This window comes from Erythrolamprus reginae, chromosome 7, assembly GCF_031021105.1.
Source record: "Erythrolamprus reginae isolate rEryReg1 chromosome 7, rEryReg1.hap1, whole genome shotgun sequence".
Classification (NCBI taxonomy): domain Eukaryota; kingdom Metazoa; phylum Chordata; class Lepidosauria; order Squamata; family Dipsadidae; genus Erythrolamprus; species Erythrolamprus reginae.
Window position 1 is genome coordinate 33,020,687 of NC_091956.1, and position 18,308 is coordinate 33,038,994.

General features: G+C 42.2%; 1 protein-coding gene across 3 annotated transcripts in view; it reads right to left on the reverse strand.

The window, feature by feature from the left end:
* FNIP2 (folliculin interacting protein 2) overlaps window positions 1-18,308 on the reverse strand; it is a 77,253-nt gene that overhangs the window by 10,555 nt on the left and 48,390 nt on the right. For all 3 annotated transcript variants that reach the window (XM_070757289.1, XM_070757290.1, XM_070757291.1), the window contains 5 exons: window positions 15,975-16,176; window positions 14,583-14,671; window positions 9,438-9,584; window positions 9,175-9,344; window positions 5,609-6,830 (listed from right to left, as the gene is read on the reverse strand). In XM_070757289.1, coding sequence (XP_070613390.1) covers window positions 5,609-6,830; window positions 9,175-9,344; window positions 9,438-9,584; window positions 14,583-14,671; window positions 15,975-16,176 — 1,830 coding nt within the window. The remainder of the gene's footprint in view (window positions 1-5,608; window positions 6,831-9,174; window positions 9,345-9,437; window positions 9,585-14,582; window positions 14,672-15,974; window positions 16,177-18,308) is intronic.

Here is an 18,308-nt window from a genome sequence, read left to right on the forward strand (position 1 = left end):
GGGGGTCAATAATCCCCCCCCCCCAGGGTAATGGAAGGACAGATGGAATTGTCCTTGGGAGGCAAAACCCACAGCCACTCCGTCTTATCAGGGTTGAGTTTGAGTCTGTTGACACCCATCCAGACCCTAACAGCCTCCAGGCACCGGCACATCACTGCTTCGTTGATTGGACATGGAGTGGAGATGTACAACTGGGTATCATCGGCGTACTGCCCTTGGATGATCTCACCCAGCGGTTTCATGTAGATATTAAATAGCAGGGGGGAGAGGACCGACCCGAGACACCCCACAAGGAAGAGACTAGAGGTCGACCTCTGACCCTCCACTAACACCAACTGTGACCAACCAGAGAGGCAGGAGGAGAACCACTGAAGGACAGTGCTTCCCACTCCCAACCCCTCCAGCCGGCGCAGAAGGATACCATGGTCAATGGTATCGAAAGCCGCTGAGAGGTCAAGAAGCACCAGGACAGAGGATCAACCCCTGTCCCTGGCCCACAAGAGATCATCCGTCAACGCGACCAAAGCAGTTTCCATGCTGTAGCCGGGCCTGAAACCCGACTGTTGAGGGCCTAGATAATCGGCTTCTTCCAAGGACCACTGGAGCTGGAGCGCCACCACCTTCTCAACAACCTTCCCCATAAAGGAAAGGTTGGAGACTGGACAATAGTTATTGAGAATGGCTGGGTCCAGGAAAGACCTCTTGAGGAGGGGGCACACAAGTGCCTCCTTATAAGGAGCCAGAAAGGACCCCCTCCCCAAGGAAGCGTTGACAATCTCCTGGACCCAGCTCCATGTCACCTCCCTGCTGGCCAAAACCAGCCAGGAGGGACACGGATCCAGTAAGCAGGTGGCGGAACTAACAGCTCCAATGGCCTTGTCCACTTCATCAGGTGTCACCAGATCAAACTCTTCCCAGACAGATGGACAAGGATGGGCCCCAGTCACCTCGACTGACTCGTTGTCAGTCAACTCTGTTATCCAATTGGAGTCGAGATCCGTCTGGATTTTATCTGTGTACCTCTTCCGTCTCTACAATGTCCCGGGCTTTATGATCATTGCAGCATCCCCACATTATCAAAATTCAGATGGTTGGTAACTGATTCATATTTATGACAGTTGCTGTGTCCAGGGGTCACATGATCACCTTTTGTGATCTTCTAACAAGCAAAGTCAATGGGGAAGCCAAATTCATTTAACAACCATGTTACTAATTTAACAGCTGCAATGATCCACTTAAAAACCATGGGAAGAAAAGTCATAAAATGGGGCAAAACTCACTTAACAAATGTCTCAATTTGGGGCTAAAATTTTGAGCTTAATTGTGATCATAAGTTGAGGACTACCTGTAACAATTAAAAAAAAAATGAAATTACTTAATTAATTAATAAATATTATTTTAATAACCAAAACAAGTAATCCCAAGCGTGTTTCAGTAAACTACATATACTTCCTAATACAGTAGAGTCTCAATTATCTGACATAAACGGGCGGGCTGATAATGGGATACCTGAAAATGTTGGATAATCCAGACTCTATTGTCAAGTGTTCGGAAACTTCAGATTGTGCAGAATGCAGCTGCAAGAGCAATCATGGGCTTCCCTAAATATGCCCATGTCACACCAACACTCCGCAGTCTGCATTGGTTATGACCTATAAAGCCCTTCATGGCACCAGACCAGATTACCTCAGGGACCGCCTTCTGCCGCACGAATCCCAGCGGCCAGTTAGGTCCCACAGAGTGGGTCTTCTCCGGGTCCCGTCAACTAAACAATGCCACTTGGCAGGACCCAGGAGAAGAGCCTTCTCTGTGGCGGCCCTGGCCCTCTGGAACCAACTCCCCCCAGAGATTAGAATTGCCCCCACCCTCCTTGCCTTTCGTAAGCTACTTAAAACCCACCTCTGCCGCCAGGCATGGGGGAATTAAGACTTTTTTTTCTCCCCCTAGGCCGTTACAACTGTATACATGGTATGTTTGTATGTATGTTTGGTTTTTATATATTAAGGGGTTTTAATTTGCTTTTAGTATTGGATTTTATTGTATATTGTTCATGATTGTTGTTAGCCGCCCCGAGTTTTCGGAGAGGGGTGGCATATAAATCCAATAAAACTTGAAACTTGAAACTTGAAGGCAGGAGAAAAATAAATACTGTAGGAGGTCCTGGGATAAAGCATTCCATCTACCCCTTGCTCCCGTTTGTCGGCTGGTCCGGGGAAAAAGAGGACCTCTCAAGACTCTTTAGTCGCACCGCCTCCAATGGGCGGAAGGGTAGACGTGGGTTTTTATAGCCCGGCAGTGACAGCTGCTGAGGACCCATCCCAGTCCCAGCCTGACCCAGCCCAGCCGGGAACGCCACCACCGCCGTCGGAGAATGTAAAGCAGCCCCTCTAAACCCTTCAGCTCCCTGACATCTTCCAAGGAAGCTGGGAGGAGACTATAGGATTGGGTTCTGAAGCTGCCTGTTTTACAGTACGCTCACCCACCCCACCGTCGCTACGGGCTGAGAGAGGGACAAAGATCCCCACCACCTCCCAACTGGAACTTTAAAGAAGGAAGTGGGGAAGGAAGTTTGGGACAGCGGGCTCACCCGAACTGTTTCAGTGGGGCAGCAGCCTGCGCCTCCCCCGCCCCGGTTCTTCTCGGCGTTCTTGGGGACTGTTTCCCTATCGTGGCTGCAATGCTTGGGGGCCTACAGCCACGCCCCCAAGCAGCCAAGACGTCGGATGATCCAGAGTGTCGGATATCCAAAGGACGGATAACTTAGATTCCATCGTAGTTTTATGTGAGAATCATTATGTTGGCTTGCAAAGCCTTTCCAGATTAGACATATTAGTTTGGGCTGATTATGATGAATGTCCTTGGGATAAAACTGAACATTGGTTATACGATACTACAGCTTACTAGTCAAAATGTACTAAGCTGACTAATACTGGCCTTACAATTATGTGGAAATGCTGCATGTGGCACAGACAAAGAAGGCTGGTCTACAATGTCCCCTCTAATTTTTCCCCGGTGTGGGTCTATTTTTCTAGTTGCATTTTTATGTGCTTTCGAACTGCTAGGTTGGCAGAAGGTGGAACAATTAACGGGAGCTCACCCTGTTACATGGCATTAGGAATTTGAACTGCTGAACTGCCGACCTTCCCATCAGCAAACTCAGCGTCTTACCCACTGAGCACCATGTCCTTTTTGGACATATACTGTAGATATAATGAGCATATGAATACATATATTAAAGAAAACTAAATGTGTCATGAGGAAAGAGTGAATAACTGAATAAAGAAAAGGCAAGGTACTAATTAATCTGTATAAGGACTTACTGGAAGCAAAGATACAGAATATAGCGAATTATATTGGTATAAAACAGTCTTAGCAATTTGCTTTTATTTTTGTTCATGCCTTTGAACTCTTTGGCTTACTATTTGTTCCTTCTTTTTTGCACTTGATATGTTTTTTTTCCAGAAGGGAAATAACATTATGGCATAGCATGTATGTAAAAGTAACAACAATAAGCATACAGCTCCTCAAGTTATTAACATGTTTCCTTGAAAATAAGACCCTATCTTATATTTTTCAGAACCCTAAAATAAGCGGTAGGCCTTATTGCTATGGACTCAAAAGCCCGATTGGGTTAGGGCAGTGTTTCCCAACCTTTTTTGAGCCGCGGCACATTATTCATATTTTCAAAATCCTGGGGAACACTGAACGGGGGGCTGGGGGGGGGGGTTAAAGAAAAGTTTTGACAAAAAAAAATCTTCCTCCATTTCGCTCTATTTCTCCCTCACTCTTTCTCTCTCTTCCTTCCCTTCTTTCTCTCTCTCCATCCCTCTTTCTTTCTTCCTCTCTTTTTTGCTCTCTTTCTCTCTCCCTCCTTCCCTCCCTATATGTCTTTCTCTCTCCCTTGCTCTCTCTGCCTCTCTTGCTATCTCTCTTTCATTCTCTCTCTTTCTTTCTCTCTTTCTCTCTCTCTCTGTCTCTCTTTCTCTGTCTCTCTTTCTCTCTCTCTTGCTAGCTCTCTTTCTCTCTCTTTCTCTTTCTCTGTCTCTCTCTCTCTCTCTGCCTCTCTTGCTATGTCTCTCTTGCTCTCTCTCTCTCTCTCTCTGCCTCTCTTGCTATGTCTCTCTTGCTCTGTCTCTCTTCCTCTCTCTTCCTTTCTTCTCTGCGGAGGCCGGCAAAGGTTTTTCTTATTTTAAATGTTCCGGGTGGCAGGGGGATGCGGAGCCCGCACGCACACACACCCGACATTCCAAATTCTGCCTCAGCTGTGAGAAGAACGCCTGCCCCGCCTGTCCTGCAGCCCTTTTGCTGACAGCCTGGGACAAAAGCGCTCCGTGAAGGGACTGCAAGAGGGGCCGGGCGGGCATTAGCAGCCGGATGAGGAGGACGAGAAGCCGCTGCAGCCACCCCCAATCCCCCCCCTTCCCTGGGTGCCTTCCAAAGGCCCCTGGAAAAAGGCAGGAGGTAGCAACGAGGCGCGAGGACAAGCAGGCAGCTTGGCGGAGGGGAAGCGCTGAGGGGCTCTCCTCCTTCCCCACCCCCGCGCTTCTCTCCTGCCCTGGCTTTTGCTTTGCCCGCAGATTTCCCCGCAGTTCAAAAGGAGGCAAGAGGTGGCCTGGATGAAATTGCGGGGAAATCATGGGGCGAAGCGAAAGCCAGGGCGGGAGAGAAGCGCGGGGGTGGGGAAGGAGGAGAGCCCCTCAGCGCTTCCCCTCCGCCAAGCTGCCTGCTTGTCCTCGCGCCTCGTTGCTACCTCATGCTGCTCCCACCATGGCTGCGCGCGGTTCCGGTGCCCCTGGCTGAAGGTCATCCTGTGGCTGGTCTTGGGCTTTACGGTGGCTTCCTGGTTCCCTCTCCTCCCTCCGCCTGTGTCTACCGCCAGCGCCTAATTCCTCGGAGCTGCCGCTTCCTTCCAGGCAGCCCAGCCACGCTGCCGTAGAAAGTGCAGAGGTTATTGCCGCCGCCTCTGCCTCCACTCAGGGAGCCACCGTGGTTGAGCTGAGGGAGAGGAAAAGGCGCGGTGACCACGGTGGCTCCCTGAGTGGAGGCAGAAGCGGTGGCAATAACCTCTGTGCTTTCTACGGCAGCGTGGCTGAGCTGGACGGAGGGAAGCGGCAGCTCCCACTCGAGGAACCCACGGCAACGGGCGACGGCTTGGTGGGAGGCGACGGCGGGAGACACAGGCGGTGGGAGGAGAGGGAACCAGGAAGCGACTGTGAAGCCCAAGACCACCCACAGGACGACACTCAGGCAGGGGCGCCGGCAGCGCCCCGCCCAGCTTGAGCTTCTCGTGGCACACCTGGCCATGTCTCGCGGCACACTAATGTGCCGCGGCACACCGGTTGGGAAATGCTGGGTTATGGGATGTCTTATTTGGGGAGAAACAGGGTATATATTAAAAACTGTGACTATATTACTCAGGTAAATGCACCTTCCTGCAGCTTAAAATTTAAGCGTAAGATTCCATTGTTTTGGCTAAGAATCAGTTGGATCAGGTGGAGATGATTAAAAAACAGGTTACACCTCACTACCAAATGCCTCTCAAAACAGTGCAAGAAACAAAAACTAAAACAACCTTCAAAAGTTCTGGGTATTATTATTTTTTCTTTACCTTGGCAAAGCAAGTTCCACTTCTAAAAATTCTTCAGGTCTACAGTTAACAGTGACTGACTGCTCATCTGGAATGTACGTGCAACCTTCATCATCACTGTCCCCAAGAGCGCTATCAGAACTTTCGTTTCTAGGAATGTTCTCCTCCATTCTACAGTGGAGTTTGCTTTCAACCTCCCCACAGGGGGTGTTCTTAGTAACTGTTTGGCCAGACCTCTGTACATCAGTAGAACTTCCTGAATCACAGTCAAGATAATTTCTCTCAAAGTTTTCACAGCTTGTACTATAAACTTGATCTAGTTTTCCCAGGTTTACCCTTCTGACTTCTCTATCAAGAATGACAGATTGTGGAAGTGATAGCAGCCAAGGTGCCCTTGGCATTTCTGTTTCCCTAACTTTCTGGCTAGTGCAGGTTTTAAGACATAAGTCAGACTTCTCTTGTGAGTCCCTGGATGTTGTATGTAATGGGCTTGATAGAACACATAGAGACTTAGTTTTACTTCTGTGTTTCTCCAAAGTTTTGTTTACTTCCATTCTTTGGGTTTCAGAATCAGATTCTGGTGAGGTAGAGCTTCCAATCTGAAAGGTAACTTTTTTCAGTTGAGAACACACCTGGGCAATCTTCTTAGAATGTGGAACAGCTGTCAAGTTTTGAAACATCTGCCCTGTTACACTGTGTTGCTTGTCCTCATTCATTCTTGCAGTTAAATCCTCTAATATACCATGCCTTCCACATGCAGTTTCTGAATTAACTAAAGTTTTCCCTTTCTTAATTTCTCCTGCAAATCCTTTCGGAGAACTGACTCTGGAAAAACGTGGGGATGCTTCAGACTTGCCCTCAGCATTCAGTCTCTCATGCTTGCCCTTGAAGCAGCCAGATTCAAAGCAGCATTCATGTTCTGCAGCAACAACAGCAGCATCATCACCATTCTTTCGAGGGAGGACAGGAGGCACAAGAGCAGGTTCGTTTTGAACTGTGACAACCACATAATCAGATTCTTCAACTTCTCCTTTTTCTAGAGTTGTTAAAATTTCCCTGCCATCCACAGCTTGCTTTCCTTTGTCAAGCTGCCCATTCCAGATGAGATGATTCTCTTGCAACTCAGAGCACCGTAAAAAATATGTAAGGACATAAAGAATGCGCTGAACAAAATCCTTACGTTTTCCAACAATTACTGTCCTTGTCATTCTGACTGGTGAACCTACAGCACCATATAAATCACCTAAATAAGCACAATGAGCAAAGAAAAACATTAATAAAAATTAATACACATCAAAGACCAATGCCAAATATTTATTTGTTTAACATAACTACAAAAAAATTGAAAGCACTAAGATATTATTATTTCACCTTAAAGCAGTGGTTCTCAACCTTTCTAATGATGTGACCCCTTAATACAGTTCCTCGTGTTGTGGTGACCCCCAACCATAAGTCTAGCGTCATTCTCGCAACACAGCTTTAAGTTGGAAGGTCAATGGGACACCCCCAGAGTAAATGCCTGATTGGTCGGATTGTAAAAATATGTTCCAAGGTACCAGAATAGAAGCTTTAGTTCCTAACAACAGGGGATTTTTCTTTTCCTATGGTCTTAGGCGACCCCTGTGAAATGGTCATTCGACCCCCAAAGGGGTCCTGACCCTCAGGTTGAGAACCACTGCCTTAAAGGATAAATCCACACCTTAGTAAAATGAATCAATTTTATTATATTTATTTTAGTAGAGGAAGATTAACACTCAACAGAATCAAATTTTCTAAAAATATTTTTTTTGCCACAATTATGCAAAGACCTGCAATTTTTAAAAAATCTGTAAATACATATCTCACAGATATGGCAACAAGATGAGTCAGCTAAATCCATTGTCAGCATAACTATTATTGTAACTATTCCTAACTACTGCTAAAACAATCTTCTGATTTAAATATTAATAGCACAACTATGAAATTGAGTTTGGGAAGATCTGAACAAGTCTATCTTTTCAAAGGGCTACCTTTGAAAAGTGTTCGGAAACTTCAGATCGTGCAGAATGCAGCTGCGAGAGCAATTATGGGCTTCTCCAAGTATGCCCATATCACTCCAACACTCCGCAGTCTGCATTGGCTGCCGATCAGTTTCCGGTCACAATTCAAAGTGTTGGTTATGACCTATAAAGCCCTTCATGGCACCGGACCAGAATATCTTCGGGACCGCCTCCTGCCGCACGAATCCCAGCGACCGGTTAGGTCCCACAGAGTTGGCCTTCTCCGGGTCCCGTCGACTAAACAATGTCGTCTGGCGGGACCCAGGGGAAGAGCCTTCTCTGTGGGGGCCCCGACCCTCTGGAACAAGCTCCCCCCTGAGATTAGGATTGCCCCCACCCTCCCTGCCTTTCGTAAACTCCTTAAGACCCACCTTTGCCGTCAGGCATGGGGGAACTAAAACACCTCCCCCTTGCCCATGTTGTTTTGTTGATTGATTGACTGTGTGCCTGTTTTTTATATATACTGTTTTTTATGAGATTATTAATTTAAATTGGAACTGGATGGGTGGGCATTGGATTTGGTATTGTGTACTGTACTGTTTTTTATTATTGTTGTGAGCCGCCCCGAGTTTGCGGAGAGGGGCGGCATATAAATCCAATAAACCTAACCTAACCTAACCTAAACCTAACCTATCTAGAAATGTTGAAGATGAAATACTGTATAATGACTGGATGCCCCACCATTTAATTTTTGCACAAAAACATCCTTTTACTCAACTTTTATAAGCATAAGAATTGAATGTCTACTCCAGATTGGGGGACTGAGAAAGTGATGTGACTTCCCATTTAGGATTTAGAATGGTCTAATGTATATGTCACAATGCTTTTATTGAGCTCTGAGATAACTTATTATCATAAACCATGGCACTTAAGTGACTTAGATTATGTGTTTCATGAAGGTATGTTTCTGCATTTGTTTCATTAATAAGGATGTCAAAAGAGAATTAAACCCATTTTTGTAGCATGCAAGCTATTTAGTAACCACTAGAGGGCACATGCAATGATAGTAACAATCTGACTCACAAAACAAACCTAGTTTAATAATTTTCTAATTGGAAGGAACAAGCTATTATATTTGATAGTAGATATTTGAATATTATTTACAAAAAAGTTCAGAAAAAGTAATATATAATTTCTCAGTGGAATTTAAATGATCTCCTGGAATATAATTCATAATAATCAATTATTACAGGTACATACATTATCTACTTTAAAGGATTTATTTATTTATTATTAAATTATTGGCCTCCCATCTTATTACAGGGTAATTTTTTATTATCAAACCAAAAAGACCAAATTCTTTCAATCAGAATTTGATGAAAAGCCCTGAATGTATGTATGTTCTTATGGTTGATCTATTTATTTTCAATGTTGCCTTTTGTCATGAACATTTCATGGATTTTTAACTGCTGGAAATCCTGCAAGATTTGGTGGCATAACAAATTAAAATAAATCAACCCTTGTGCATATAAGCGCATTTCTTTCCAGAAAAAAAATCCCATGCCTAAAGAGTCATCTTAAATTTAGATATGAATTTTTTGTACTGACCAAGTTGTGCCCAAAGTGGATTGTAGGGATGTGATTTTGCCAGTATATTCACAGATGGTGAGGCATATTTCTCAGAGAAAACCCTATTGGAGAGATGATCAACTGGCATCACAGTAGGGACCCAGGCCAAGTGATAGGTTAACACTGCTGTTAATAGAGCAGCAAAAAACCTATAAAAATAAGCAGCAGCAGAAACAAAATTATATCTCTGCAATAAACATACCATTCAAACCAGAGGAGCAACACAAAACAAGATTACTCACTGGTTTTTGCTGCTCTGCTCTATCAAAACAGCCAATTCCTTGAGAAAATGTTGACATAACAGATTCTTTTCTGAAGCAGAGGACATCATCGTAAGCCACACTGGTTCTGCAATCCTTGGAACTGTGTATAAATTCCATATAGTAGTTCTACCAAAAGAAAAGGACCACGTTAGCTTAAACAAGAAGAAATGGTTCAAAATATAAAAGCATTTTGCCCATAACCGGAAAAACAACCAAAACTGTTACTTCTTCCTTTGTTTATATATTTTTCAATTTATCCTCATTCTCTATGTATAACCAAAATAACTCAATGTACTTCTTTCATAACAGCCACTCATTTTTCAAGTTTCATATTTACTTGTTAATATGATTGAAGCTTGACATTCTTGCCAAATAAATGACATTCTTGTCAAATTCTTACTTTTTTTTTCAATTCTAGTAGCTTTCTACCAGAGGTATATTTTATGCTCAGCAGGGTATGTCTCTACTCAAATTGCTTTTGGATATTCAAGTCTGAAAGCTGTCTTTGGACCAGTTAGTATTTCTCAGCTCTATCTACTACAAAAAGCAGTTTCTGAATGGAAAAATAGGCACTGCTATGGATGTTGCCCAGAGCTCCTGAAGAAAAGATGGGATATAAACTGTTAATGGTAATGGCAGAGCTTCTAATGTACTGCCTTCACTGCAAAATTTAGAGAAATATCTCCCTGGAAAATAACCCATGTTAAACTATGTAGTATGGTGAAAAATAAGGAACTGAAATAGGAAATGTTTTATGAAAGCTTGTATTGTGTGATGATGTTTTATGATAATATTTAAGTTACAATTTTTTTTATAAAATTTAAATTCCCCAGAAATGACAGGTTCTGGATTTTGGACACATTTTTTAAATTACCCGTTTGAAGTACTTTGGCTCAAAAATTGTTGTCCTACAATGCATTTATTTATTTATTTGTTCATTCATTCATTCGATTTTTATGCTGCCCTTCTCCTTAGACTCAGGGCGGCTTACAACATGTTAGCAATAGCACTTTTTAACATAGCCAGCATATTGCCCACACAATCCAGGTCCTCATTTTACCCACCTCGGAAGGATGGAAGGCTGAAACAACCTTGAACTGATGATGGGATTTGAACCGCTACCCTACAGCATCATCTTGCCCAGTTAAAAATTACACACACCCAAACAGGAGTGTTTTAGCAATATATATATATATATTGTTACTGTTGTAAATGTAATTTTAATTATATATATATATATTATTGCAAGTATACATATATATATATATATATATATATATATTTAATTTTAAATATTCAGCAAAAATATGTGATATATATATATCGTGTGTGTGTGTGTGTGTGTGTGTGTGTGTGTGTATGAGTCTTGGTATATTCGGGTTTCTTCCCGTGTAGGATTTAGAAATTTCTGGCGACGTTTTGATGAGGTCCCACTCGTCATTTTCAGGCTGGTGTTTCTGTCCTAGTTCAAGAAACAAAATTGATTGCAAAACAATCAAGTAGCCTGCAAGCTCCAACTACTCAGGATATCACGCCTAATCAACAACCATTAACTAATCAGCATACTTCAGCTACATCAACGACCCCAGATGTTACCCCACTGACTCACCAGGAAGTTTCTACACAGCAGGCAATTGCTGAGCCATCAAACCACACCCAGCCACCAGTATTTATAGAAGGAAGGCAGCTTAGGTCTCGCAGTGTTCGCCTTAGAACAAGGACAGAAACACCAGCCTGAAGATGATGAGTGGGACCCCATCGAAACGTCGCCAGAAATTGCCTCTAGGCCCAACCCAGGACCTAGAGGCAAAAAGGAGCTGTGACGTTCCTTCAATATACCAGGGTGATACGACATAAAAAAACATATAGCCCCTCCCTGGTACAGAGCTGGAGGGATCAGGTCTGGTGGCTCAACTGCTAATTATCTGCCTTACAAGGCAGAGGCTGCCAGATCGAATCCCAGTAAGGAAGGGTGTGGCTAGCTGATGAGGCCAGAACAAGGCCGAAATGTGACCATCCTAGTCTCCCTTAATTTTAAAATTCCAGCTAAAAACATTTGATACATATATATATATATACATATATATATATATATATACAACAACACAAAGATTGGAACTTCAGCCTGATGATGGTGAATGTGATTTCGCCGAAACATCGCATAGACATGCAAAATATTACACAGGGCAAAACCCGAACTCAGAACAATCTACATACATATACCCGTGAAAATTTACGAAAACAAATATATATATATATATATATATATATATATATATATATATATATATATATAATATATATTATTAAAATTACATTTACAACAGTAACAACTAACACAATGGAAAAAATAAAAATAAAAATTAGAACCTGGAGATAAATAAAAAATAGAAAATAAAAAATATAGTAAAGAAAATTTTAAAAAAAGACGTTACCTTTGTCCTTTATATATTTTTGTATACTTTTATTAACTTCTCACCTTTTCTTTAAATACAACAAATGTCATATCTATGATCTATAAATAAATCCTTAAAACCTCTTGTTTTAGTCCTGATCATCTAAAGCAGTAGTTCTCAACCTTTCTAATGCCATGACCCCGCAATACAGTTCCCCACATTGCGGTGACCCCAATCCAAAAAATAATTTTGGTGGCTACTTCAAAACTGTAATTTTGCTACAATTATGATTCAAAATGTAAATACCTCATTTACATTATCTATTTGCATTGCTACAAATCCAACATAATTTAAACATAGTGATTAATCACAAAAATTCTTGAACCATTTCCAAAATCAGGTGAGCGCTGGGGTTCTTTTCTCTCTTATTCTTTGTGTGCTTTTTATCATATGCTTTAAATCAAGAGTCACTTCTCTCTTTTTTCTCTCTCTTTCTCTCTCTTTCCTCTCATTCTCTGCCTCAATCATTTTCTCATTTCTCTTTTTTCTCTCCTTTTTGCTCCCATTTCTCTCTCTCTCTCACTTCCTCTCCTTTTCTCTCTCTCTCTCTTGCTTTCTTTCTCTCTCTTTCTCCACCCTCTCTCTTGCTCTCTCTCGCTCTTTCTCTCTCTCCTCTTTCTCTCTCTCTCTTGCTCTCTCTCTCTTTCTTTCTCTCTCTCTCTTGCTTTCTTTCTCTCACACTCTCTCTCTTGCTTTCTTTCTCTCTCACACACACTCTCTCTCGCGTGCTTTTTCTTTCTCTCGCGTGCGCTTTCTTTCTCTCTCCCCCTTTCTCTCTCTTTCTCACTCTCTTTCTCTTTTTCTTTCTCTCACACTCTCTCTTGCTCTCTGTCTGTTGCTCTGTCTGTTGCTCTCTCTCTCTCTCTTGCTTTCTCTCTCTTGCTTTCTCTCTCTCTTTCTCCCCACCTCTTTCTCTTTCTCCCTATATCTCTCCCCCTTTCTTTCTGTCTTTCTCTCTTTCGCTCCCCCACCCAGACGGTCATCGGGCCGGCGCCGGCAGCTTGCAGGGCATGGATCCGCGCTCCCCACCCCCAGGTGGTCATTGGGCAGGCGCTGGCAGTTGGCAGAGGGAGGGGGAGCGCGCGCACATTTAAAACAAGAAAAACCTTCGCCGGCCTCTGCACTTTCAGTGCTCCCCAACTCCAACACCTGGCTCCATTGTGCACGGCCTTTGAAAAGGCTGTGCGGAGGGTTGTTTGTGTGCACGCGGCCTGCTGCCGCCCCATGGCTACTTCCCAGTGCCGCTGCTGCCGGCACCCTCCATCCGAGCCCCAAAGCTCACCTGCTGCCACTGCCAGGGAAGCTCCAGCCAGGCGGGGCGCTGCAACTGCTGGAAAACCTGGAAGGCGCGAAGAAGGAAGCTCAGCTTCCGGTCTCGCAACTTTTTGCTCTTTGCACCCTCAGCAAAAAGTTGCGAGACCGGAACCTGAACTTTCTTCTTCACAGCACACCTGACCATGTCTGACCATAGTTGAAAAACACTGCATTAGGCGACCCCTGTGTTTTGGTCATTCGACCCCTGCCGGGGTCATGACCCACAGGTTAAGAACTGCTGATCTAAAGACTATTAAAGGTTATCAAAGAGAATAACATATCTACTTAAATCTTGATTATAATCCAATTTTATATTATTTTCTTTTACTTCTAATTATTTTGGCCGTTATTTCCTTCAAACTATTTATTTAATTATGTCTTAGAACTTGATTTTTTACTTTTTCTCTGTCCCTTCTTACAAATTTTTCAAAACTTCATAAGCTTCCTAACAGAAAGCAGCAGATGAAGCTAAGCAGAATCACATCAGATACCTGTCCAATACCTGCACAGGGGACCCCCAAGGCTGTGTGCTCTCTCCATTTCTCTCTCTATACCAATGACTACATCTCTAACAATCCATCTTTTAAACTACTGAAGTTCACAGATGACACAACAGCGATCAGACTCATTCAGATGAATTTGCATATAGATAGGAGGTTGAACAACTAATCTTGTGGTGCGGAACAATCTGGAACTGAATACATTCAAAAACCATACTTCTACCTCTTACAATACTAGACAACACAGTATCAACAGTAAAGACCTTCAAATTCATGGATGTTTAGTTTTGAGTGGGGGAGATTCAAATGATCTCCAATAAAATCTCCATGAATATACAGTTAGTCATCAATTTACAACAGTTCATTTAGTGATTGTTCAAAGTTACAGCAGCATTGAAAAAAGTGACATGACAGTTTTTCACATTTACAAATGTTATATAGCATCCCCATGGTCACATGATCAAAATTCAAACTCTTGGCAACTGCCATATATTCATGATAGTTGCAGTGTCCTGGTGTCATGTGATAAACCTTTGTGACCTTCTGACAAGCAAAGTCAATGTGGAGTCCAATGTGGCAACCATGTTACTAAATTAACAACTGTAGTTATTCATTTAACAACTGTAACAAGAAAGGCCTTAAAATGGAGCAAAATTCACTTTAACAATTGTCTTGCTCAGCAACAGAAATTTTAAAATCAATTGTGGTTGTAAGTCGAAGATCATCTGAAGGTTAGTGCAAAGACAAAAGTAAAAAAAAAGAAAGAACAGGATCTGAGTTGTGAAATAGATTAATCCAAAGAACAGGTGCATATATTGTCCGTCCCAATAAAATTGAATGTAACAGTAACTCACCTAAATTCATCCAGTGCATCCATAACACGGCTAATGTAAACTTGCACTCTTTGGTTTATTTCTGCTATTTTTCTACATGTAATCATAGCCTTTGGGGGGGAAATAAGAACAGGTTAAAAATGAATGCAGAGCTGATTCTTTCAGGATGCATATTGAAAAGCTTAGAACAGCATTATAACCAAACTTGAGATACGGATTTTTACAATTTCTTTTTTCTGGTATTTGCCCACAAAGAAAAGATCCTAAAGCAGGCAATTTAACTTAATTGCCTGAAGGTTAATTCAATTTAACCTTCAATTATAGACCCCTTTTGAATCAGAAACTACTGTATTCAAAAACTGTAGATATAGGCTACTTCCCCAAAGAGTAGTTAAGCCCCACTTAACTAGTCTGCATCCTTCCCATCTCAGTACAGCTTTTAGGTCCTTTCCATTTCAGTAAAAGAAAAAAACATAAAAAGTCAAGGAAAACGTTTGCCCCTAAAAGTGGACAATCAGGTAGGTGCACATTGAAAGCTATGTTCAAGAACAGTTACCACCTGCCATGCACTCAAATAAAAAGGCTTTAAATAAAGTAGGCCTTGTTTATAATTGAGGAGGAATGCTGGGTGAAAATTAAACTTCCTTCAGATTTATTACTTATATCAGCAGACCACAACCTTTTTGACATCAGGGTCCAGTCTCGTGGAAGACAATTTTTCCACGTGGGGAAGGAGCACGCAGGCTAGATCCCGTGCATGCACACTTTCACTCACCCATAGCTCATCTCCACCTCTGTAGCTTGGTTCCTAATAGAATACAGACTGGTACTGGTCCATGACCCAGACCTATACATTGTATCAAAGCATAGGAAAGGGCTATATGTCACCAGCCTAGCCCATGCATGATTCACTGTCCTATTTTTAATGGCCACAAGTACAACATACCCATTTAGAACAAATGTTTTGTAAAGCTATAAATTTCTAATGTAGAAATTTGTTTGCATAGGGAATATATTGAGGGATAAGCATGTATAGCTAATTCTAGATGCAAACACTTCTGTCGGCTATTTGGACTACATTCACAGCATTCAGGAGTACAAGAGAAACAGACACTGGAATTGTTAGAAAGATAATAGGCTTGGGTAATTTAGCATGTAAAATTCTGAAGAAGAATTGAGTTACAAAATTCCTAGATTTAACCTAATACAGAGGTCTACAACCTTTGCAACTTTAAGCCTGGCGGACTTCAACTCCTAGAATTCCCTAGCAAAGCTGGCTGGGGAATTTGGGGAGTTGAAGTCCTCCAGGTTTAAATTTGCCAAAATTGTAGACTCCTGACGTAATATGTTATCTCTCATTCTTAACCAATTAGAGGTTATAAGCATAGAAACTAAATTTGTTCACTGATTTACCATTTCAATTGCACTTTTCAGCTTGCTCATATGTGATTCAAATAAGGGGAAATGAGAGAAGAAGAAATCCTGGAAATTTCTCTGGGATTCTTCTTTCTCAGGAAGGGTGAAAATGATGCTGATGGCAATTTTCTTCCTTCGAATCAGTGCAGGATTGAGGCCACAACTTTCGTCTGCCATGCTGAACTTTTCTTCAATTGACCTATTGGAGAAAAAAGTTGTACTATGAGTTTAGCTACTAGCAAAGGCCTGAAATGGCCTGAAATTTAATTAGTGCATAGTGAAGTGATAGCCTCAAGAATTCCATTCAATTAGAATTGGGTCTCGATAAGCCATTATTTGTCTTTGATCTGATTCATTCAATGAAGACGAAGCAATAAAGAAAAATCATAAAGACCAGGTTCCATATACATTAAGCCAAAACTAAACAAGTCAGAGTGTAGCTTAGAGAACCTAGCTAGAACTATCTCAGCCCTTGGAACATTTCAGTCAATTTCAACATTTCAGTTTATCTGATTTTCTCTTTAATATCCTTCACAAGGACTATCTTTCTATTTTCAAAAGCAGTTAGAAAATGGTAATCCGATCTCCATTCCTTATCTAATGAATGGTCAATGAGGAAAAAAAGAATGAGGCTCCTAGGATTGAGAGGATAGCTGTTGTCATCTGCACTTATCCTTTAAATAAATGACCTTTCTTAAGATAGAAACACAATTTAGATGTTTAGATCAATAGTGGAGGAGATTTTTCCCCTTTAATTTTTCATCCATACTTCCAACAAAAGATCAACATCCAATGAGGGAATAAAGGATTTTAGAAACAAGCCAATGGTTTTAAGGGCTGGTGCCACCAAGAGAATTTTGGATTCTTAGACTATGGACTGTATTATCTACATGAAGGACTTTGGGAAAAAGATGGACTCAGTGAAGGGCTACCAAAATTTTTACTACCAAACTGTGGGCGTAGCTTATTCAGGATGCCCTGCATTTTCTTTCAACATCTTTCAGTGCAAATTAGGTGCTCTAGGGTGGAGTTACACTTTTGCTACCCCACTGTGTTCCCCCTTGTCCGGGCAGTAGCCCACCCCCGGATGGACTGCATCACCTCATAAAAACTGGGAAGAATGTATTTGGAAAATTACTGACTCATCTTATCCGAAGAGCTTTAAACTGAAACTGAGGGAGGAAAGTGACTAATCTTTCGGATTTTTAAAACCTAATCCTAAACATAAACCCTAAAATAACTAATCAAACAAGGAAGCATGGACTGATGGGAAGGAAGAAAAACTCAGATATAGAACAGGAGAGGTATGCAGAGGTATGTAGAAAAGAGCATCAAAACACAGATATAAAACAGGAGAGATATGCCTAGAATCAGTCATAAAGAATTCAGATGCCTATACGCAAATGCTTGAAGTTTAAGGAACAAATAGGGTAAACTTGAAGTACTGGTACACGGACTTGGTGGGATGACACACATGAGTGGAATGTATTGCTGGAAGGCTATAAATGGTTCAAAAGAAATAGACCTAATAAATGAGGAGGGGGAGTTGCATTATATGTAAGAGATCACTACACAACTACAGAAATGCATAAAACTAAGGATGAAAGCTTTCTTGAATGAATATGGGTTAATGTAAAAGAATGGCATTGCCATAGGCCACCCAAACAAGGGGATGGGGGGGGAAGAGACAATGATTTTGTGGGAGGGAAAGGTGCAGGTGCACGTTCGTCCATGACATTTTTGGCAACAAGCCAAGCCACAAATGGTTTGTTGGAGTGGGGCTATGAGCACCTGTGACAAGGCTCGTGAGTAGGTTGCAACGGCCCGCAACAAGGCTCATGCAAGTGGATATGCAGGCACCTGCAGTGAGGCTCGTGTGAGTGGGACCAACAACACTCGGGTATGTGGGGTCAGACTGCCTGGGATGATCGCGGAAACACTTATGCAAATTGGGTCATATATGCACACAGATGAGTGCATATGGCTGGCTGCTCACATGGCCTGGTGCCAATAAGGCCACACCCCACAGGTTGGGTACCCCTGGTGTAAGAGTATGCAAATATGCTGTTTGAGCAGGGGGTTGGACTAGAAGACCTTCAAAGTCCTTTCCAACTGTGTTATTTTACCGTATTTTTCGGAGTATAAGACGCACCCTTTTCCTCCCTAAAAGAGGCTGAAAATTCAGGTGCATCTTATACTCTGAATGCAGCTTTTTCTAAACTTCCCCCCTCCCCCAGTCCTGACTAGGTGCTAATGATCTTCCCAGCTCTTATCTTGCATGTTCTTTCAGAATTTTTCCAAGCTCTAATTCTTTGCAGAGTTTTTTTTCAT